The sequence below is a fragment of the Nannospalax galili genome, unplaced genomic scaffold, assembly GCF_000622305.1.
Source record: "Nannospalax galili isolate Female #2095 unplaced genomic scaffold, S.galili_v1.0 scaffold1532, whole genome shotgun sequence".
Taxonomy (NCBI): Eukaryota; Metazoa; Chordata; class Mammalia; order Rodentia; family Spalacidae; genus Nannospalax; species Nannospalax galili.
In genome coordinates, this window is record NW_008330832.1 from 278736 (window position 1) to 303619 (window position 24884).

A 24884-nucleotide genomic window follows, 5' to 3' on the forward strand; every position below is an offset into this window, starting at 1 on the left:
CTAGCACATAGTAAGGACTCAGGGTTGAATGAGTATATGAATGACCATCCAGTAAAAGGTACTTGTTATCACTACCATCATCACTTAAGCTCTGAATCTCAGTTTTCCCATCTATAAAGGAGGAACTGTAATCATGCTTCACTTGTCTCAGACACAATGTGAGCATATAATTGTGTGAAAGAACTACGCAAAACAAGAAATAGCATCATCTTTATTTAGTTTTCCTGACTACATTTAGATCTCTAATTTCTTATAAATCTTCCATCTGACAGATGTGTATTCTTTCTAATTCTCTGAGGGAGAGATTTCTTTTCTTCTCAGTCTTAGCCCATATTCTCTCTCCTTTAGGATGCCTTCCCAAATGCCCATTATAGATTTTACTCACATCTCTTCATCCTGGAGGGTCCAGTAAAGTTTATTTAGATCTATGTGGCTCAGATGCTATTAGAACAGCCTCCTGGAGTCCTCAGTGAAAGGACTGAAGGCCACCCTAAAACTACAATCAACCTGGCAGTTTACTATTAACTTTACTGGCTTCTGTGATCTCACACCTTAACTACACCTTAGGGAAGGCTGCAAGTCTCTCAGGAGACACATATGGAAAAACAATACCTCAGCAACCCTATTTCATCATTTAAAGAAATATGCTGCTGAATTCATATTCTTCAGAAAACACTTTGTGACAAAACAGACAAGATAAACTGGTAACACAGTGACGCTGTTCCACATTCCCTACCCTTTTCCCACTCGTAGCTGCACCTGGTAAGTTATTCTTCCCATTCTGAACCAATCTCAAATCAAGATGCAAATATTTCTAAGATCACCAAAAGGTGAGCAATTTCTACTTCAACACCCACCAAAATGACCTAGAGAGCTTTCTTAAGAACCTAGACTGCTGGGCTGGGGATGTAGGTCAGTTGTAGAGTACTTGCCTTGCATGTGATAACAATCTCCAATATTGTCCAAAACAAAAATTAAAAGTTAAATATTATAAAAACCCAGATTCCCTGGCTCCAACCGCATTTTGGACTCGGTAGGTCATAAGAATGAGAATTTGCATTTTTAACTGGTTTGTATGTAATGCCCACACCTTAAGGGTCACGGCACTAGGTAGGCAGTCTGTTCCTACCTACAGCAGATATTCACATTCACAGAGGTTATAGTGAAGGCCTGTTTTCTGGATTTCTTTAGCTGTTAAACATTAAACATCCCTGAAAAATACTCATACAGTATCTGAATATGAGTGTATCTGCATGTATTCCTGAAGGGTATATAACAAACAGTAAACACAGTGCCAGACAGGAGAAACCTCCCTTCGAGTTGTAGGTCAGGGTGGTCCAAGAGACTCCCAAAATAACACGGACTATTGCCACAGTCCTTGATTACCACCACCCAGAACTTGAAGGTAAGACCCTATTGCTGAAGTCAGGACATACTTCAGACACAAAACTTGGAGCAATAAAGCTAGAACTGACCTGGAAGCCTTCTCCCTGAAGTCTAGCTCTCACAGTCCTAAAGGATACTATGCTCTAGAGAATATATGTCTGCAAGATGCCCAGCCCTAAGTGACATATCTACAGTGGAATCTCTAAACCTAAGGCTTATGAAACAGTGGAACAGAGTAGAGAGAGTACTAATACATCCCCTCAACTCTCACCAGTGAAGCTTCCTCATCCAACAGAGTGTGATGCACACAGAAGGCCACAACTGGCCAAGATGTAGAGAATAAGAGACTGAAGAGTGTGTCCCTGGATAGGACTCCTATATTAAACCTTGCCCACCCATGGCTCAGGGACCATTGTGAAAGAGGGACAGAAAGATTGTAAGAGCCAGGGTTGGTGCATGACAATATGGAAGCAGGCTTTCAGGCCTCTGTGAACTTGCTCATATGAACTTGCAGCAATGCTTACAGCATGCACAGGACCCATGCTGACTCAGTCAGACAGGGACCCAGTGAAGAACTGGAAGATAGGTAGCAGGGCCCAGCCTTGGCCAAGGAAATGTTGGTGGCTGGTTGCTGCAGGGTTGGGGAGAGTTGATCTTTTGGGGGGAGTGGCTTTGCATGGGATGGTTGTACTCCAGTGGATAGGCTTGTACCAAGGGGTATCTGGGAACAGATGATCAACTGGATGGGCCTTGGCACGTGTGGTAGGGTTCATGAAAACTAGTGGAGGGGGCGCTGAGGAAAGTAAGGATGAAGGAGGGTCTAAATTTGATTGAGATCTATAGTGTGAAATGCACAAAAACTCAATAAAATTATACATAAAAACATTAAACATTATCTTTTACAGTTTCTGAGCCAATTTTCATAATATCACGAAATATATTGAAATGCCCCACATCCTCAACCAAATGAGGAAACTGGCTGATATTCCTGAGTGAGTCCTGGGCATTAATGTTCCTACCAATTTCTGTCTTAAACCAAATTGCCAGAAATCAGGAAATTGTCATCAAGGTAATGTCAACAAAAACAGACTCCCCAAAATATAAACAACTTTTTGGTTAAATACCAGATAACATCTCTTTCAACACCACTATGTGAATTCCTAATTAATATATATTCATAATTCAAATATCCTTTTAATAAGTATGTATTGTATATATTTATGTGTATCTCTGCATATTTTGTGACATTAAAATTTTTTTGGTCTTTTTTTTTTTGAGATTGGGTCTCCTTGTAGCCCCAGCTGGCCTGGAACTCACTACATAGACGAGGCTGGCCTTGAGCTCACAGAGATCAGCCTGCCTCTGCCTCTGCCTCCCAAGTGCTGGGATTAAAGGTATATACCACCAAGTGCAGTGATACTAGAAATTTTTTTGATCAACCATTTCAGCTAAACATGAAAAGCTTAACATACAGAGTTTGTTATTCATGTTACTGTAATTACTCATTTCTAGACTAGAAAGGATAAGAATATTTTCTACCTCTTCAATTTCTGAACCAGGAAATATGTGAAATATATTTCAAGCCTGGGTGACTGAAAACATGGCAGAAATGGGCTCCTGGGGATTTCCAGGCTGAAATCAGACCTTCCATAGCAGGGCACAAAAGATATCTGGTTTAAGTTGGGCTCATATACTAGCCTCTCCTTCCTCCTGAGAGCACAATGAAGAGTTGTTGCAGAATTTTATTTTTATTTTTAAATTTTTTATTGAGATTTTGTACATTTCATACAACAATTCTTAAACAAATTTAGACCCTTTCCCCCATCCAACCCCCCAAGAACCTCATGTTTTCCACCATACATGTTAAGTCCTATCCAGTCAAGCTTTTGTACCCAGATGTCCTTCGGTGCAAATTCATCCACTGGAGTTGGGTTAGCCTACCTAGAGATTGTTAAGCAAGGCCTCACCTCTACTCTCTTTCACCCAGGAGTAATCAATCTTCAACAGTTCCCAGACTAGGACAGGCTGGCTGCCCATTTCCCTTGCTCCACTCTGGGCCCTTGTCTGACTGAGTTGGCACGCCCTGTGCTTGATGCCACCATTGCCATAACTTCACATATGCAAGCATCCAGTGGCATGAAAGCCTCTGCCTCCTTATGTTCATGAACCAGGCCTGGCTCTTACAATCTTTCTGTCCCCTCTTCCATAATGGTCCCTGAGCCATTTGTGGGTGAGGTTTAATATAGGAGTCCTACCCATGGACATACTCTCTGCAGTCTCTTATTCTTTAAAACTTGGTCAGTTGTGGCCTTCTGTGTGCATCACACACTGTTGTGTAAAGCAAGCTTCTTTACTGGTGAGAGTTGAGAGATGCACTAGTGTTCTCTCTACCCTTCATTTCACTGTGTTCTGTGAGCCTTAGGTGTAGATGTTCAACTGTTGATATGTCAACTAGGACTTGGCATCTCTCAGATGCATAGTCTCTGTGTCTGACCAGTTATGGGACCAATCAATGGTCCAATCCAGTCCTAAAGCCTGATAACCATAATGACCGGCATAGCAAATTACCTCTATTGGTGCGGTAGTGGCACTGTTATCTGGGGGGAATCAACAGCTATCTAATTGAACTTAAAGCCCTCTCAATGGGAATGAACTCATGGGTGGCACTGTAAACACAGCTAAATACACATAGCTGGAGAGGTTATAGACCCCACAGAAAACCCTATCCCTGTCATATCTCTAGACAAATGAAATTTCTTACCATCCGTTAACTATGGCTCCTTATATTTACTGACAAGTATACTGTACACCACTCATCAAAGAAGCTTCTTTTTGCAACAAATAGGGGCTACTGCAGAAATTTTTTTTTTTTTTTTTTGGTCTTCTTGAGACAGGGTCTCCCTGTAGCCCCAGCTGTCCTGGAACTCACTCTGTAGACCAGGCTGGTCTTGAACTCACAGAGATCCACCTGCCTCTGCCTCCTGAGTGCTGGGATTAAAGGTGTGCACCACCACGCCCAGCTTGCAGAAATTTTTAAAAGAATAAGCACACACTGAGCCTAGTTCCTAACTGGCTCAACAGTTAGGAACACTTGCTGCTCTTCCAGAGGATTCAACTTCAACTCTGAGTACCCATGTCCAGTGGCTCATAATCACCTGTAACTCCAGCTCCAGGGGAATCTAATGCCCTTTTCTTGCCTCCAAAGGCACCTGCACACTGTGACAAAAACTCACACAGAAACATAAATAAAATTAAAAATAAATCACTGGCTGTTCTTGCAGAAGACCTGGGTTTGAATCCCAGCAACCACATGGCAGCTAACAACTGTCTGTAACTCCAATTCCAAGGGATCCAACAGCCTCTTCTGTCCTCTGCAGGCACTGGACAACACAGGTGTACTCACCTACATGCGGGCAATACACACATACACATAAAATTAATAAATAAAATATTAAAAAAATCTTTAAAAAATAAGCACACAGAACAAAGATCAGGAGAGGGCTATCAATGGGCTAACTATCTTGGCAAGCTTCTGGAAGACAGAAAACAGATGGACACGAAGAGGCAACTAAAACCGAGGAATTTAGTCTAGAATACAACCATGAAGAAGGTACTGACCTGTGTTTCATCAAAAATATGAAATCAGGCCAATGAGATGGCTCAGTGGGTAAACGTGCTTGACGCACATGCCTGGTGACCTGAGTTTGATTCATGGAACCCAGGTAAAGGTGGAAGAAGAGAACTGACTCCACAAAGTTCTCCTCCGACCTCCACATGTACACCATGGCATGCATGCCAACACCACTCCCCATCAAGCACATACACATGGCAATATCCTGTCTTTGAAAAAACAGGAAATAGCTGGACATGGTGGCACACGCCTTTGATCCCGCCTTTTGGGAGGCAGAGGCAGGTGGATCTCTGTGAGTTCAAGGCCAGCCTGGTCCACATAGTGAGTTCCAGGATAGGTGGGGCAAAAGAGACCCTGTCTCGAAAAGACTGAAAAAAAAAGGAAATAGATAACAGAGGAGAAAGGGAGAAAAGTTCTCAAATCAACAACTAGGGTGCCAATAAATGAAATAGTTAATAGAAAAACAAAGAGGAGTTTTTGTTTTTGTTTTTTTGCACAGAACAGCAAAACTAGTAACATTTTGGCTATACTGACCAAGGAAAAGAGCAAACTCACATTACTAAACCAGGAACAAAACAGAGTATCACAGGCAACTGTGCTATATTGGAAAGGATAAGAGAGCATTGTGGAGAAATGCATGCCAGCAAATGGGCAAAGATGAAGTAAAATCCTAGAAAACACAGATCACTAAAAATGTTTCAACAAGAAACACAGTCAGACATTTGCAATCCCAACACTCAGGAGACTGAGATAGGAGGATTGCTATGAGTTTGAGGCCAGCCTGGACTATATAATGAGTTCTAGGCCTGGGCTGCATAGCAAGATCCTGTCTCAAACAAAGAAACAAACTCTTCAGCCCATAACAAATGCATAAATTAAAGTACTATTTAAAATTTTTTTCATCAAGAACAGCCAAGTCCTGGCAGCCTGTCTGGTGAATTTTACCCAACATTTCAAGAACTAACACCAATCCTTCTCAAACTCTTTCAAAAAAAGTAAAAGAGGAGAATATGACAGAAGTCATTGTACGAGTATAGTGTTCCGCTGATACTAAAATGAGAGACACATCACAGCAAAACCACCAACCAACATCTCTTATGAATACAGATACACTAAAAACAACAACAAAAAAAATTCAACAAATTAATCTAACAACAACAAAAGAATATACACCAAGACCAGCTGGGATCTAACGGAGGAATGAAAGATTGATTTAAAGTTTGAAAATCTATAAATGTAACACTTCATATTGTTAAAAGAAAAAAAAACTGCATTATCATTTCAATAAATATAAAGAAAGCATCAACAAAACTCTACATCTTTTCTCAATGTAGATAAAGACTCAATATATAGGATTATAAAAGAATTTCCTCAACTTGACAAAGTACATCTATGAAAAGTACATCATAATTAGCATTATACCTAACAGTAAAAAATGGAGAGCTTTCCCCCTAAGACCAGAAAAAAATGTGTTCATGTACTCTGACTTCTATTCAACACTGTCATTATGATTCCAATCCCATCCAGTAATATAAGAAAAAGAAATGGAAGTCTCCCATGTTGGACAAAATGAATAAAACTATTTTGAGATGTTATATTTTTATCCAGTTCAATGTACTTTTCCTTTATTTTTGACAAGCATATCCATTTTGCCACTTTCTATTCAATATAATATAAAGTTCTAGCCAGAGCAACAATGTAAGAATATAAGGCTTCCATATTAGAAAGAGATACCATTTTCATCCATGTTTGGCATTCAGTGCAACCTATAAAAACTACTACTGGAAGGCCAGGTGGAATGGGGTATGCCTCTAATCCCAGCACTTGGGAGGCAGAGGTACGTGGATCTCTGTAAGTTCAAAGTCAGCCTGGTCTACATAGTGAGTTCTAGGCTAGCCAAAGCTATACAGTTGAGACCCTGTTTCAAAAAAACAAAAAACTTTACTATAAATAGGCTAGTTTTAGGAAGATTACGATAAGCACAATCAATATACAAAAATTATTCATAATTTATAGAGTAAGGGTAAGTAATGACATGGAAATTAAAAATAATATGCACTAAAGTATAACACATGAAATATTTAGGTATACAGCTGGCAAAATATCAGAAAGACTATATTATATAACTAAACTTTAAAAAGCAGCTGGGAAAAATTAAATGGGTTCTAAAAATAAAGGCAAACTGTGTACATAATTCAGAAGGCCATGACCTGTATCTATCGCAACTCAATTAAAATCCCAATAATCTTTTCAGAAAAACTGACATGCCAATTCTAAAATGTATAGAGAAATGCAAGGGAATCCTTAGACTAGCCAAAATACTTTTTTTAAAAAAAAAAAAAGACATTATTGTGAAACTAACCTACCTGACTTCAAGCTACAATAATCAAGACAGTGACACAGCAACTTAAAAACAGAGGCCTGAAGCAAAGGAATAAAGTATGCCCCAAAATACCCACATCTCCTGGACAACTGATTTTTGAACGATGCAAAGACAATGAGGTAGGAAAAATGTATGGCCTTTCAACAAGTGTGCTGAAAAAACTATTCATAGGTGTGCTGGATAGCTTTAGTGTCAACTTGACACGCCTGGGTTGAGGGAGCCTCAATTGGGAAATTGCCTCTATTGGACTGGCCTTTGGCCATGTCTGAGGGGCATCTTCTCGATGAGTGATGTGGGAGGACCCAGCCCACTGTGGGTGGTGCCACCCCTGGGCAGGTGGGCCTGTGTTGCATAAGAAAGCAGGCTGAGCAGGTGCCAGGGGAGCAAGCCAGTAAGCAGCGTTCCTCCATGGCCTGTGCTCCATCCCTGATGAACTACGACCTGGGAGTTGTGAGCTGAATAAACCCTTTCCACCCCAAGTTGGTATTGGTCAGAGTATTTTGTCACAGCAATGAAGAAACAAACTAAACTAAGACAATAGGCAAAAGCCATTAACTTCAAACATGTTTCTAAATAACACGTTGGTGAAAAAGTTTCAAGAGAATTTATAAAATATTTTGAACAAAATAAAATTGAAAATACCATGCATTTGATAATGTTACTATAGTTTGTATGTGGAGTTCTTCAAAGGCCCAAGTATCATAGGTTTACCTTCTTAGCTTGATGCTATTGGAAGGTGGTTGGAAATTTGTAAGAGATGGAGTATAATGGGAGGTTTTAGGTCACTGGGACTATGGAATGCAGGACTCTTCCTCTAGTTCTTTATTTCCTAGTTGCTATAAGGTGAACAGCTTTCTCCTCCATATTCTGCCATGATGTGCTGCCTTGCTACAGAACCAAAGCAACAGGATCAACCTATCATGGACTAGGACCTCTGAAACCATGAGCCAAAGGAAATCTTTCATCCTTTTGAACTGATTTGCCTTTAGGGATTTGTTATAATAACAAGCTAACTAACACGAATATGATCGTACTTAATACCACTAAACTGCATCAGAAGTGGTCAAGATGGTAAATTTTATGTTAAATGTATTTTGCCACAATTAGAAATGTTTTTCAAAAAGTCTAACATCAAACTTTTTGGGATATGACAACAGTATTCTTAAAAAGATATTTATATTGTCATAAGAATATTTTAGAAAAGAACTAAAACAAAGAAAAACCTTATGCTTTACTTTAGGAAACTAAATTATATCTAAAGCAAGGAAAGAAACCACTAGCCAAGAAAAAAGGACAGCACAAACCACCAATATCAGGAATAAAAGACAAGCCATTATTGGGCCAGGCATGGGGGTGCGTGCCTTCAGTCCAGCACTCTGGAGGAAGAGGCAAGCAGATCTCCATAACAAAAGTTCCCAGAAAAATACTACATCTTAAAACTGAACATTCTACAAGGCTGGTCAACTGATCAGAATTTCAGTGATTGTGAAGAGTTTGGAATGTAGCAGGTCCAGAGCCTAATTACCATTTATCTTGAATCATCTTTAGCCCCCCAAATAGCCACTCCTTGCTCACCTTTGTTTCTGACTTTGCATACCATGATTAACAGATAATAACCTTGGGCTCTAGAGCAAGCGCAGCCCTTAAAGGCTCAGACTCACAACCAAAAGACAACAGATAAAAATCTTTTGGAATGCATTAATTTAGCAGACCACCAGCTTCCACCAACCAAAAGACTGAATGGCATCAGAAAGTATCTGAGGTCTGTAGCTGAGATTTGTCTTTTGCTATATCCACCTACTTAATGCTTCCACCAATGCATTTGAAAGTGCCTTGATTTATGACTTTTCTTTGTTTTTTTGCTATAAAAAACTTCATGAAACTGCTTCCATGGTGGAACATGGGAATTTAGGGTAACCTGAATATGTGTTCCAGGGTCACAGACACTCACATTTGGCTCCAGAATAAACTCTTATTCCCTCTAAGATGACATTTATTCTTTTGTGTCAACACATCAAAAAGAGTCTTAGCAAGGGGCTAGAGAGATGGCTCAGCAGGTTAAGAGGACTTGGGTTTGGTTCCTGGCACCTAAATGGCAGATAACAACTGTCTGTCTGTCTGTAACTCCAGTTCCAGGGGAATTCAACACCTTCTTCTCACTTCCACAGGCACTGCATGACACGGGTATACTTACATACATGCAGGCAATACACTCAAACACATAAAATAATAAAAAATAAAATGTTTCTAATATTTTTTAGCATTAAACATCTATACCATTTTAAAAATCCCTGAGTGAAGGTGTCTACTTAAATCATAGAGAAAAAGCCAAGAAAGAAGATGTAAAGGAAAGGATTTATGAATTTAACTGCATGACAATTCAAATGTTTTTATTTCAAAAGTCTCATAAATTCATCCTTTGAGAATAAAACAGGGTCACAATCGGTTTCTTGATAGCAATGGCTAACGTATTGAATTCACTCTGGGTAGTGTTTTATTTGCTTTTTAAAAAAAAAAAATTCTCTTCACAAGAATCCTATAATTCTATTACGGATTATTGCTTCAGTCTATTCCATTATTACATGATGATCATTAACTCCAATTGGTGTATACTACTATTAAAAGATAAAACCACGGGGCCTAGAGAGATGGCTCAGCAGTTAAAAGCACTGACTGCTCTTGCAGAAAACCCAGGTTCGATTCTCAGCACCCATATGAGAGCTAACAACTGTCTGTAACTCCAGTTCTAGGAGATTTGACACCCTCTTCTGACCTCTGCAGGCAATACACGACATGGGTACACTTACATACATGCATTATATATTTTTTATAACGTTAAGACCACAAAAAAAACAAAAACAACTTTTTAAATTATAGCATATAATACTCATGGAATACAAATCAGTCACATTTTTAGTAAGCTAGATTTGTGTGTAATGGCCTGGAAAGTTGACTGCAATACAGTGATAAGTTAAAAAGACTGCCGAGCATGGTGGCACACACCTGTAGTCCCAGCACTCGGGAGGCAGAGACAGGCGGATCTCTGTGAGTTCAAGGCCAGCCTGGTCTACATAGTAAGTTCCAGGCCAGCTAGGGCTACTGGGAGACCCTGTCTCAAAAAAAAAAAAAAGATCAAGTTGCTCAGTAATCATTTTAGTTGGTCAAAACAATGGGAAAATGTCATTTATGTTGCTAGAAGGGGAACAACAGCAACACATTTTAAGGAACTTTGGTTTGGTACACAGACAGAATATATTCCATTGTATGGGATCCCTTTACACATTACTGCATTGTTTGAACTCTAAACCATACACAAAATTTTGATACTTTTAAGTTTCCACTGATATAAAAAGATGAGGAATAAATAGAAACAAAGTAAAATCACATACATATATGAATATGCCATAATGAAATAGATTACTTTGTATGTTAACTTTAAAAAATGGCACATGACTTGGACACATCATCAAGAACATTTAAAGATTTAAAGATAAGCATATGACATTATGCTTGGTATAGAGGAAATGAGAAATGAACCATGATATACACTATTATCCATGTATTAGAATGGGTAAAACATAAAATCCTGGGCCAGAGAGATGGGTTGGTGGGTAAAAGCATTTGCCATGTAAGCCTAAAAGCCTAAGTTCAAGCCCCAGAACCTAGATTGTAGAAGAGAACTGACTCCTCAAAGCTGTCCTCTGAACTCTACATACATGCCGTAACATGTGAGTATGCACATATATGTACAATAAAAATAATAAAATTTAAAATGTAAAACAAAGTCCAGCAATACTCTATCAAGTGCCAGCAAAAATGTAAAGTAAAAGGAACTCTCCTTTATTGCTGGTAGAATGAATACAAATGAAGAAAGTTCAAAAGCTGTCTATAAAGCTAAACACAGTGTTAGCATGAAATCCAGAAATCATGTTCCTAGGTACATTCCCAGATGATGTGAAAACTATGTCCACTCAAACATCTGCACATGAACCTGTGTAGCAGGTATCATGTACCATTACTGTTAGGGTTCGGACCTACAGCAACTCCCTCCCCAATGCAGCAGGGCCCCATGGTTCTGCAGGGCCCCTGAGAATGCAGGAACTGAGTTAATGAGCACTCTGATCTTAGAAGACAAGATAAACAGACTCCACCTTTTGACCAGAGACCTGATTACTTCAAGGAGTCCCTTCAGCACAGCATGCTTCCTCTTTGATGATCTTAAAGGATAAATAGACACTTTACACCTTTGACCCAGATCGTGGCTGATGGAAAACAGAAGGGGGTTGTTTGACAGAGGTTACTCTCTCCTGATAAGCCCTGGGCTCACTCTCCCTCCGCCCGCCCCCCCCACCCTGGCTTTTGTTTAACTTTGCCTTAAGAAGAGATTCCCAGGGCTTGAGAGATGGCTCAATAGTTAAAAGCTCTAGTTGATCTTGCAGAGAACCCAGACTCCATCCCACCACCCACATGGCAGGTAACAACTATCTTTCACTCTAGTTCCAGGGGATCTTACCCCTTTTTCTGGCCTCCATGGGCATTGCATACATAAGTGCACTTACATACATGAAGGCAAAACACACACATAAATAAAAGCAAATAACTTTTAAAAAATTGTATCCTATTTTATCTTTTATTATTTTTATTTTATGTGTATGAGTGTATTACCTGCATGTATGTAAGTGTACCCCTGTCATGCAGTGCTCATAGAGGTCAGAAGAGGGCGTTAGATCCCCTGGAACTGGAGTTTTGGAGAGTTGTCAACTGCCATGTGGGTGCAGGGAGTCAAACCCAGGTCCTCTTGTGGGTGCTGGGAATTAAACCCAGGTCCTCATGTGGGTCCTGGGAATTGAACCCAGCTCCTCTGCAAAAGCAGTCAGTGCTCTTAACCGCTGAGCCATTCTCCAGCCCCCCACCTAACTTTTTTAAAAAATATTTTCCCACCTTCTGCATCCCCTAATGCCCCCTATAAAAAGACCCCCAACCAACAACCTGTAGAGGGACAGCTTCTTCCAGAAGAGCACTGTCCTGTGTGCTTTTTCCTCTGCTAATAAACTCTATCCTGCTGGAGTGCTTGTCTGTGACTCAATTCACCTATCCCAGTTTTACCTATAAATTACCTGTGATGGCACAAAACCAGAGGTGGCCATGTTACATCATATTAGGAATGCTGTTCTTGACTAAAATCAAAGAGGCACTAATGTGAGCAACATGGACAAATCTTAAATGAACACTGTTCTCTGACCTCCATGTACACTATTCTATTAGTATTGTGATGAATATATATTATTCATTTCTAAAAACCCATAGAAACAGAGAAGAATGATGGTGCAGAATGAGGCACGCCCTGGGCAGCAGGCCTCAGGGCTGAGATGCACTGTCATCCAAGAGACTGAATGCATGCAATGGACTATTTGAGGAACCTTATCACACAATATGAATATTGACTTGACTATAGGTGCTTCTATATTGCTTCTGAACTCAGTGTTATAGTCTGAGAACTGCCAAGAATTCAGCCACAAGGTTGAAGTTGAGGTAGGAAGAATTTTATTAACAGCTGGGCTGTCCCTACACTTCAGGAGTGAACACAGCAGCCCCAAAGGGACTCTGCAAGGACTTTTTATACATACTCAGATATTTCTCAAAAGCGGGAACACAAGGGGCCAATCATCATGGTTCAAACTCAAGCACATATTTGCATAAGTCAGTAAAAGTTTAAAATTATTATCGACCCCCCCAGAGCAAGCAAACAAGCATGGACAGGAGAAGATATGGCGTTAGGCAGCAGCTTATCTCATCTCAGCCAGACATGTCGCAGCTTCTAAGAATTCCTGGTCCCTATAGGGTGTAGGCAATTTCAGGGAAACTGGAAAATAACTAGGCCAGGTCACATAGGATGGTAAGATGGATGTCTTTTAGTCAGGGGCCTGCTACATTCCCTATTCCCACTGGAGAATAATCAAACCTTTGATATTTTATCATTTTTTACTGATTTAGTTTGGAGGGAGTCGTATTGACTCCATATCACCATGAGTTTATTATCCACTTAATCCAAATCTGTAACCCAGTGTTCAGTACAAGCCAAGAGTAGACTGAAAATTAACAACTCTGTATTTCCATAAACCTGTTTAAACCTTTAATACGTTTGCTTAAAATGAATTTCATTATCTCTTCTATCCTGGAAATATTCTGTTATTTTAACTTTTATATATAAATCTTTTATTACTATAGTACCTTTTAAATTCAGGTGACATTTGCAATTAGGGCAGAATTACATATAGCTGGCTGGGAAGAATGGCTGGATACTCAGGTGAGGGTCTAATGGCCCTTTTTATCTTCCCTTTAATGAAGGAATATAACCATCAGCAAGCCCAATTGTGATGACCGTTTGTAAGTAGGCACAGCTGAAATCATTAATATTTTACCTCATATATAAAGGTGATATAAAACTATAAACATATAGTATTATATACTTATTATATTATATATAAGATATATTATAAAGGTGATATAATACTATAAATATAGTATTATACTGTATAAATTTTGAGATGCCCTTGTAAGCCTTGAAGCATGTTTTGTTGTTGTTGTTGTTGTTGTTGTTTTGGTCTTTTTGAGACAGGGTTTCCCTGCTATTATTTAATAATTGTTCCCTTAGTGCTAAACATTAAGTCTACACATTCACCACAGTCTCATACAATAAATACTGTGGTTAGACACAAGGTCATGACAAACCAGTTTCAAAACCAAGACTGATTGCCTTGATGAAATTCTATTCTGATCAGATGTATATAAAAGAGACTCTTGAAAGCCAGCAGTACTTTACATATACATCCATATACCTATATACATATATATATACATACATGTACATACATATATATATATATATGGGAATCACATCTCAAAAATGGCTGTGCTGAACAAAGCCATACACACTGATGGTAGACACAAAGGGCTTTCACTTGAAGAAAGCATTTTCAGAACTATCATTTACATTTTAAGACATTAAATATTTCTGACTACTTTTAAACTCAACAAGTGATGGAAAACAGAATTATATATTTCATTTGCATCCAAAGCTAACCATAGCCAGAAGTTCCAGTATGATTAAAATAAGCTAATGCATAAATAGTTTTAATTAGAGACAATTCCATGAATGAGAGGGTAAAGAATGGGATGGTGAGATGTATTTAGTCTTGATAAGGCAATACAGAATCAATCTATTATTAAAGATCATTTAAGACTGACAATACCAAAAGCATAAGTATAAAAACAGTTTTCATGAGTATAATTCAATTACAGCTGTCTACAGTTAACCCTTTCCTACAGTAGCGTGCAGGAACTTAGAATGAGAGGTGAAAGCACAACAGCACAGCACACAGGGTCAGAGGAGCCAGGATGCCAAGTCTGCAGGGCTGAGGTCTGTGACAGCAACAGCTCAGGCTCAGGGTGCTCTTTTTCTTATGAAGAAAAGGTGTTTGTGTGGGGGAACACTTAAGGAAATAAGCACAAAATTATATCATTGCCAGAGTCTAAGAAGACACACTGTAGCAAACAGTTATGAGCTAATTCTCAGAGACGTCCAGAGGTTGTTCAGTGTATGCATAATGTACATGGTAATTTTTACAAGATAAGCATAATAATGTTTACAAGTAGTTACTCTGAACACATTGTAGTTGTCTCTTTTTGTTTCAGGCTGTTCTGGAAGCAAGAGACTGGTACAGGCCATCTTGGAGATCAGTCCTTACAAGGTACCCCAGAAGAAGCCATGTGCTACTGCATCTAACTCAGGTGTCCTCTAGCCAGAGAAACAAAAGTACCGTTGCCATGCGGCCATCTCCAGGAGCCTGGGGGAGCTCTTCCAGGTATCAGAGACCTCCATTCAAGCCAAGCTAAGATTCCTGGTTTCAATTACCAAGAGGAGTTTAGGAATAGCTAATATAAAGGCATTTCAATGTAGACTTAAACATGAGAGTTAAAGGCAAGAGTTGCTCCAAGGGAGAAAAGTACAGAGCCACATCTAAGCCAGCAGTTTCCAGGAACGAAATGTGCCCCTCCCCCAAACAGGCCATATATGCCTGTATACAGAGCCATGCTGCAGGAAACAGAGAACAAAGGACAAGGTCAAAAGGATGAGACAGAAAAACCAGTCCCAGAATTCATCTCCAGCTCTGAAGATGAGTTAACATATTAAATCAAACATATAACCAAGTGGACTTTAATTTTTTTTTTTAATCATTTTCAGGCCTTTAGAGGTTTGAAAGTAACACAAAACAAACCAAGAATGTCAAAATCAAAATACTTCCAAAGCAAGCAAACCAAAGAGATACCTTAAAGCAAACATTATTAAAACAAAGCCAAACCGAAAGGTATGTAACAAATAAGGTCCTTAAACAATCAGCTCAGATACTCTTTTGTATGAACAGCACTTAAAAGTTTTGTGGAACATTCAATAGACCTAGAGACATTGTCCAATAAATTTAAAGATATTTAGGGTACCCAAATTTATAAGGCCTTTGAATGTACTATCAAAATATCTTTTTTTTTTTATAAATCTGCACATGTATTTTAATTAGGCATGCCAAAATAAATCAAAATAAAACCAATAATTTTGTGCACAATAAATGAATGAAAATAATAACTGAAGTGGCCAGTTTGTTTTGATGGAAACATATGAAGACAACGATCATAGACACATATGACAGAATTACTTGAGCTCTCAACACATGGGAAAACTTATATTCATGACATAATTCCACACAAACTAGGTGCACCCAAAACACAAAAATCAAGGAGTTCCTGTGAAAGGCATAAGCAAGTTTAAGGTCAAAAAAGCCTATAGATGGCCAGTTGAGAACAGGAATCTGCGTTCAGTCTAGCTCACAAAGGGTACGAAGTCTGGGGCCTTAGGCTTAAACCCCATGCCCTCAGCTCTCTTCCTGAAATCAGAAAAGTTAGTCAACATACATTCAAGAGGGAACAAGACACGGAAGACTGAGACTGGCCCACAACGAAAGTCAGACAAAGGGCCACACCAATAACAAGGACTGAGAGACAAAGAAAAACAATCCAGATGTTGCAGAGAGTCAATGTCCCAGACTCTCAGGCTGTTTCGAGGATGTCTCCTCTGAAAATCAGCAAGGGGGATTAATGCTGCATCCAGCTTCCCACTTAGTACCAAGGTGCCAAACCAGAAACCAGAAACCAGACTTGAGCTTCCCACTTAGTACCAAGGTGCCAAACCAGAAACCAGAACAGAACCAGACTCAAGCTCAAAAATCAAAAGCATTTCTCCTTACCTCCTGTGGCATGGCAAGTGACTCCAAAAGTGGAAGGCCAGGGCTGAGGAATGTCTCTCAGAGGCCTTCCCCTGGCAGTTCTGACCTCCAGGTCGTGGAAATCTCGCTGGGACCTCCAAATGTTAAAGTCTGAGAACTGCCAAGAATTCAGCCACAAGGTTGAAGTTGAGGTAGGAAGGATTTTATTAACAGCCCAGCTGTCCCCACACTCTGAGAGTGAATACAGAGAGCAGCCCCAAAGGGAGTCTGCAAGGACTTTTTATACATACTCAGATATTTCTCAAAAGTGGGAATACAAGGGCCAATCATCATGGTTCAAACTCAAGCACATATTTGCATAAGTCAGTAAAAGTTTAAAATTATCGAGCAAGCAAGCAAACATAGACAGAAGCAGATAGGTGTTAGGCAGCAGCTTATCTCATCTCCACTGGACATGTGGCAGCTTCTAAGAATTCCTGGTGTCCTATAGGATGTAGGCAATTTCCGGGAAACTGGAAAATAACTAGGCCAGGTCACATAGGATGGTAAGATGGATGTCTTTTAGTCAGGGGCCTGCTACACGCAGGACTTGCCAAATAGGAGGAAAATAACAAGGAGCCAAGAAGGCAGAGCCCCACATTGGCCTGGCTGTCCGTGTGTACCAGCAAAGCAGAGCTGAGCTGGCCTGCCCACCCACAACCCAGTAGAACCCAAGGCTGGCTGACCGATCATCATCTAGTGGTTGACAAGACCTGGTTGCAGTCCTCAACAACATTAGGAATCTGAGAAGTCTACAAACTCTGGAAAACAAACTAGAGAACACTGGTGTAAAAAAGCCGTCTGTGTGAAGCTGTGAAACTTCCCAATTGCTACCCAAGAGAATCTTGGATTGGAGGCATGCAATCTAATTGCTGCCTGCTGTGAGGACCCAGCTGTTTCTTTTACCCATAGTAAAACCCTGAGGGGAATCAGCCTGTAGGAGAATGCCTTGGTCCACAATGGGGTCATTGTGCTGAGAGACATTGGGAAACAGCCGAAGTGTAACCTGAATGCCCGGGCTGTGAACAACTAACTTTGATTTAAAAAACGAAGTGTTTCAGACTGCTGAGAAAAAAAAAATCCCTACTTGACATTCCTAAGCAAAAGAAACAGAAATTAAGAGTGAAAATCACATTCTAAGCAACCTGGATGTATTCTGAACCAAAACTATGCATAAAAAAAAAGATTGTAAGAGCCAGTGGTGGTGGATGATCACAAGGACACAGAGTTTTCCAGACAGCTGGAAAGTTACTCATGAACTCACAGCAATGGTACAGTATGCACAAGACCCATGCAAACTCAAGCCAGCATAGAAGAAATTCCAGCACAGAAGTAGGGAAGTGGGTAAGAAGCCTCAATCTTACCCGAGGAATGACTATCAACAGAAAACTGCTGGGAGAGGAAGATTCAATTTTTTTAAGGGTGTGACACTAGATAGGCTAATCAGGTTCCAGTGGATAGACCCACACTGAAGGACATTTGGGGATACAAATCTGACTCAATAGGCTTTAACATATATGACAGAGTACATGAAATCTGGTAGGGGGCCTATAAGAGAAGTGCAGATAAGGGAAGGGGTCTAAATATAATCAAAATATACCGTATGAAATTTACAAAAATTGAATTAAAAAATTTTGTGAAGAAAAGTGTTCTATCTGTCAAGGAGGTCAACAATGAGCCAAATAATAATTACTCAGAAAACATAACTGGAAGGTATGGGCTAAAATAATATTCCATCATCTATTTAAAACTATTTAAATCATGAACAGCATTCGTTCTTTAAAAATTCATAAATGAGTAGAACTCTCCTTTCCATATTGTGCACTTTCTAATCAACTGCATCAGATGGAAGGCTCTAAATGATTATACTTTTCCCATGTGCACAGGGAACAAACACAGCTAATCACAGAGAGAAAAGCCATCCCCTGTGGTCTGCTTATCATTTCTATTTTCAAAGAGTGTCTGCTCAAAGGAAAGCAAACACTGAACTAAAGTCAGCTGATTCTGTACAGCCTTTGCCTAGCAAAATCAGTCAGGCTAAGATGGTGGCATCTTAGGGCCTTTACAAAATAGGCACATAAACTAGAGGAAGATAACTGAGACTAACTTAGCTATTGGGTAGAGAGAAAGGGATAAAAGTCAGTAATAGTGCTCAATAGGACATGGCAAAGGTAAACTTGTTCCATTAGGCCACTAAGAGAAAGTGCCAGAAACATAAGAAGCACTGAAAAGAGAATAACAATGATAAATTACCAAGTTACTGCAATCAGCACCAAAGAAACCTCAAGTAAGGAGTTGGGAAAGACACACACTGGCATCTGTTATAGTACATTATTTTGGCAATGTACTAAAATATTAAAAAATCAATTTAAAATGGTACAAAAATCTACAATTCAAAGGAAGTCAAACACAAAATTCTGTACATAGAGGGTAAAAATATGCACAGGAAAAGGACTTGAAAAAGACTGACCACAATGCTCTTTTTTCCTTACATTTCTACATTTTACAGTATATAATTTCTTTATGGTTTTATTGTTTTATTATTTTTCAGATGACTGAAATAAAAATTCTACTTAGTCAGCTGTTCTCCTGAGGTTTCTCTACTACTGGGATAAATGCGAGGACCAAAAGCAACTTGGAGAAGAAAGGGTTTATTTCATCTTACTCTTCCAAGTGATATGATAGTCCTTCACTGAGGTAAGTCAGAGCAGGAACTCAAGGCAAGAACCTACAGACAGGAACTAAAGCAGAGGTCATGAAGGAATGATGCTTATTGGCTTGCTCCTCTGGCTATTGCTCAACCTGCTTTCTTATACAATCCAGGGCCACCTGGCCCAGGGATGGCACTGCCCACAGTGGGCTAGGCCCTCCCACACCACTCAACAATCAATAAAATGCCTAACAGACATGTCCGCTGGCCAATCTGATAGAGGAAATCAATAAAATGCCTTACAGACATGTCCACTGGCCAATCTGATAGAGGAAATTCCCCACTGAGGTTCCCTCTTCCTAGCTGTGTCAAGGTGACAGCTTAAGCTACACAGCACATCATCTTTCTCCAAAGACTCATGATGGCCCAGATATCTATAGATATCCAAGGAGAGTCATTCTAAAATTAAATACCTACTCTGGTTTATATACAGAATGAGTAAAAGATTCTGACCTAAAGAGGAAAAAAACTATCCTTTCTTTCTTTTTTAATATTTAAAAAAAATTTTTTAGAAGAAGCATTTCATTACAGCTTTAACATATTCAGTAACAGTTTCCAGAGCAAAGATACATCTCTTTCAAAAGTGGTTATAAAATTTTTAGGTTCACTGTTGAATTAATACAGTTATACAATATTGAACTCAGTATAAGCCCTGTAAGACATAAAATTGAATGAGTTTTTAACCTTTAAAAAAGATCTCCACTTCATTTTAAAATATACTGTTTCTTACAGAAAGACTCATTGTTTTTGCTAATAACACTGAGATGTTGGCACATGCATCTCTAAACTGATTGCTGGTAGATGAGAAACAGCTGGCCTTCCTAAAACAAAGACCTCTAGATAGGCTGACTAGATTCACCAGATGGACAAGTAGTGGGGAACGACTGAGGGTTCTGACAACACAGCAGACAGTAGCAAGGATAACAGAGTATAAGGGCTCTAGTGGGGGGAGGGAGGCTATGGGACAGTGCCATTTGGGAAGTGGGTGTATAGTTGAATAAGATGGTTTGGGATGTTCTGTGTGATATACACACACAAAAACAAATTAGCAAATTTTTAAAAATGAATTATATTTGAGGAGGAAGCATAAAAGTTTGTCATGTTAATTAGTAGAGATGATAAACATTACCATTGAGATCTACCCGATGACTTTATAGACATATACATGTGCCAAAGATCCGAGTGCAACTGATTACAACTACTAATAATCAGATACATACAGAATAAAAACCACCCATTTTGAAGGGCAGGTTAAAAATACTTAAGTTGGGAGTATGGCTCACTAATACAGTACTTGTCTACCATGTACCAGGCCCTGGGTTTGAGTCCTAGAACAGGGGTGAAGATGTGGAAAAAAATAATATACTTAATACATGCATGTTCAATTCGAATAATGAGAGTGCTAGATAAAAATTGCAAGAGTACAGTGTTCTAGGCTGCGTTCTTGTACTAGGCCCAATAGACCAGGCCAAATGATCACTTGTGCTAGAGGTCAGGTTATCAAACTAAATATTGAAAGGAACCAGTTTTCTAAACATGAGGATATTGACAGCAACTAATCAAAAGGAACTCAGTTTACCTGAAATGGCATGTTACAGAAAAATCCCATTGAAAACCTGTAAGACGTAAGTATGCAGATACCTCTAGAGACCAGTCTGGTTTTTCCCTCCTTGCTTGCTTCCTTCAGCCCTTTCTACATCTAAAGCCCACCTCTTCCACTTAGCTCACAGGAGCACCTTTCAGATCTTTAGATGAGATGCTTCCAGGTTCACAAATCTCTAATCAGAGCCAACTACATCTTTAAATTTAGTATCTTTATCCAACTCAAAATTTTAAATTTTGAAGAATTCTAACATATAAAATTATATTTTCCCCTATCACTCCAAATCCTCTTAATTTGACTCTTGATGCTTTACCTGTAATAGAAGTATAGTAAAAAAAAAAATAATAAAACATTCAGGGTCACTGTAAAAGTTTGGACAGAAAACTACAGTGTCTGCTATGCATCTAAATCTCCCTTCAGAGATACCCCCAAGAAAATCCTTCTGTCCTGGGACTGGGAGAGTGCAAATCGGGCAGCAATTAATGAAAGAAAAAAAGCAGAAGATTTTGTTCCTTGGTCAGCTGTTTAGGTTTCTGGATTTGTCTTGTAATTTATTAACAGGATTCTTCTAGTACCAATTCTAGTAATAAAACATCTGCTTAAAAAAGATAGAGTTGGGGCTGGAGAGATGGCTCAGCGGTTAAGAGCACTGACTGCTCTTGCAGAGGACTTGGGTTCAATTCCCAGCACCACATGGCGGCTACGAACCATCCTTAACTCCAGCTCCAGGGGAATCCAAAGCCCCCTTCTGACCTCCATGGCAGAGCACGACATGGGTGCACTCACATACATGCAGGAAATACACTCATACATTAAAAAAAAAAGATGGAGTCATGTGATTAAAGAGCATACTTATTTACCATGTATTATCAGATTTAAAAATATGTCACAAAATAAAACACGGGTTGGTGAGATAACTCAATAGTGTAGAAGCACTTGCCCCTTAAGCCTGTCAACCTAAGTTTGATTCTTGGATTCCCACCCACCCCCGTTAAGGAGAGAAAAACTCCTGAAAGTTGTCCTCTGATCTAACACATGCACAATGGCACCCACTCACATACACACACCACACACACAATAATAATAATAAAGTTAATATACATGCATATACATAATACATAGTATGATCTCACTTTTATCTATAACACATAGGCAAAAGACTGGAAGAATATACATCAAATATTAAGAGTGAATTATAGGTGCTTCTTTATGTTCTTTTCTGATTACTGATATTTTCCAAATTACTTGGGGGTTGGAAATGTGGCTCACTGATACACATTATCCAGTTAATACTATTTTATTTATATCATTTTGAGAACAGGAAATAAATTTATACTATTTGATTGAAGTCGAAGTGATATGAGAAATGACAGATAAATTCACTAACAAAAGTGATTTTTTTTTTTTTTTGGTCTTTTTGAGACAGGGCCTCCTTGTAGCCCCAGCTGGCCTGAAATTCACTATGTAGACCAGGCCACCTCCCCAGTGCTGGGATTTAAGGCATGCACCACCACACCAGCCACAAAAGTGATTTCTAAGAAACATTTCAATGTATATATTTTCATTACCCCCCCCCATACTGCTTGCTTTAGAACTGAAGAAAGGCAGCTTCTACACTTTAGAGGCAGCTTTTGGTATGGAAAAAGGGTGAAATGTGCTTTTAAGAGAACTGTGATTTAAAGTCTGCCTTCAGGATAATTTTCAGATTTGGACTTCTGAAATTCAAGCTATTTTCCAGAATTTTCTAAATTTTGGTGAACCTAAACAATTTATATGATTAATACCAGGGACATCACTAATAATGATAGAGCAATATAATATACCATCAACATCATTCTGTTGGACTGGTGGTATTTATGAATTGTGGTTTTTAAACTTTTCTTCATTGGTTTAAGTCTGATTTATATTAACTTTACAATAAATACTTTGTTTTTGAAGAGACTTGGTAGCATTCAAGGAAGACAATATTAAAAAAACGAGAAAGCAAAATTGTCAGGACTTTCTCTAAATGATAGCTATTCAACAGTGCAAGGTGCTATGTCATAACCCTTAGATCCCACCAACAAAAGATTTTCTTCCAAAGCTCGCATAGTGATGGTCCTTCTTTCTGGAGTAGGAAATGAAAGCATTGCTTGTGATGGGGAATTTGAATTCTTTAGATTCAACCGCATGAAAGCACTGGAAGTGGGTGGGAAATTTACTCCCAAAATGGATTGTGGATTTCCAAATGGGAATCATTTATGGAGTTTTGTGTATATTTTAGGCTAGTCTTAGATATTGAGTCCACAGGTTTTCAGCAAAAGCTGGAAATCTACACTTTTAAAAATCACAGATCAAATTCTCCAGTACAAAGAAGTTTGGGTATAGTTGAACAAAAGGTGCAGAGACCACATGATGAGTGAGTGGTTTTGGAGCCATACACGTGTTTAAATCATATTGTGCAGGTGTGTGTATGTGGATCTATGTGCAGACATGTGTGCACTGCTTAAAAGTGCCCAACATGAGACATAATGGCTTTGCAGGTTCTTCCCACTCTCGGTCTATGAATGGTAGTTTGCGTAACCCTTTAACATAGACTACTATTGCAGGAATATCTACTTACCTATTTCCCTAAAACAGTATTTCCCCATTTTTTCCCCCATTCTCCCCTCTCTTCCCCTGGGCCTTTTTTTTAAAACACTTTCTTTGCCATTAAATTCCAATATCACAGATACACTTTATGCTGTGACTCTCTGAAAGGCCACAAAGCCTGTAATATATGACCTTACACACACACACACACACACACACACACACACACACATGAGAACAAGGACAACCTTATCATGGATGTTGAGAATGCATGTCAGAAAGAAAAGTGACTGGGCCAAGGTCAAGTGACTAATTTAGTGGGAGAATTAGGTCTGAATCAGAAGTCACAAAGTGGTAGTCTCGTACCAGCTTGTGACTGTCTTGTTTGGTATATATATATATATATATTCCTTTTTTTAATAGCTGCCAATATTTCTAATTAAGAGATTTCACCTAACAACCCAGACACCCAACTTCTCTCGAGACTGCTATCTGAAGGTCGCAGCACTCCAGCAGGGCTGTGGGGCGCTCGTAGCCAGGTGACCCTGCCCACCCCGTCCCGCCCCCTGGGATGCGCCTTCAAACCCATAATAACCCACCGCCTGGGGAAAGCGGTCTGTGCGGCCCTCGGCGACTCGCTAAATGGCTGCGGATTCCTAACCTCTGGGCGCGGTTCGCTGTGTGGATTCAGAGCCCTGGAGCCGACAGGTCTGTCTCCCTTTGTCCAGGGCCGGGAGGCGCGGGCGGAGAGGCCCAGCCAGCTCGCGCGAGGCCCCTCCGGCCGCCTGCCAGGGACTCCCCGCCCAGCGCGCCACACGTCTGCACGTCTGCCCTCGGCGCGCGCACCGGCTACACAGCATCCAAGATGCAGTTGACGCCGTGTTCCTGGAGCGGCTCTGCGCGCGCCCGCCCTCCAGCCAATAGGAGGCGCCACTCGGTGCACGCGGCATACGGCAGCCAATGGCGACTTGAGGCGGCGTGCGACGCAACTGATGGCTTCAGGCGTTTTCAAAACAGCGCGGGTGGCTGGGAGACTGCACCGGGTGTGCGCGGGCGCTCGGTGGACCGCGAGGGCATCGTGAGGACGATGAGGACTCGGCTGCCAGTCAGCAGCATAGGGGCGCTAACTCCCCACAGGCGAGACGCAGAGTCGCAGGTGAGTTCAGAGTGATATGGGAAAAGGCAGGACCCGTGGGTCCCCCTCATAATAAACTTTATCAAGAAACACAGCCTCTGCAACCCTGGTTTGAGCATGACCTGTTGCAGGTGTTTCCCTTGTTAGC

General features: G+C 40.0%; 1 protein-coding gene across 4 annotated transcripts in view; it reads right to left on the reverse strand.

The window, feature by feature from the left end:
- The window catches only part of Ptpdc1 (protein tyrosine phosphatase domain containing 1), an 83696-nt gene extending 59130 nt beyond the window's left edge, over positions 1 to 24566 (reverse strand). For 2 of the 4 annotated variants that reach the window (XM_029555947.1, XM_008852647.3), the window contains exon 1: positions 24201 to 24401. Coding sequence is in view for 1 of the 4 variants with exons in the window: in XM_029555923.1 (XP_029411783.1) it covers positions 24263 to 24551 (289 nt within the window). In the remaining 3 variants the exon portion in view is untranslated. Of the gene's footprint in view, positions 1 to 24200 lie in introns of all 4 variants that reach the window. The other 2 variants (XM_029555923.1, XM_008852638.3) reach the window with 2 other exon arrangements.
- Positions 24567 to 24884: the final 318 nt, after the last annotated feature.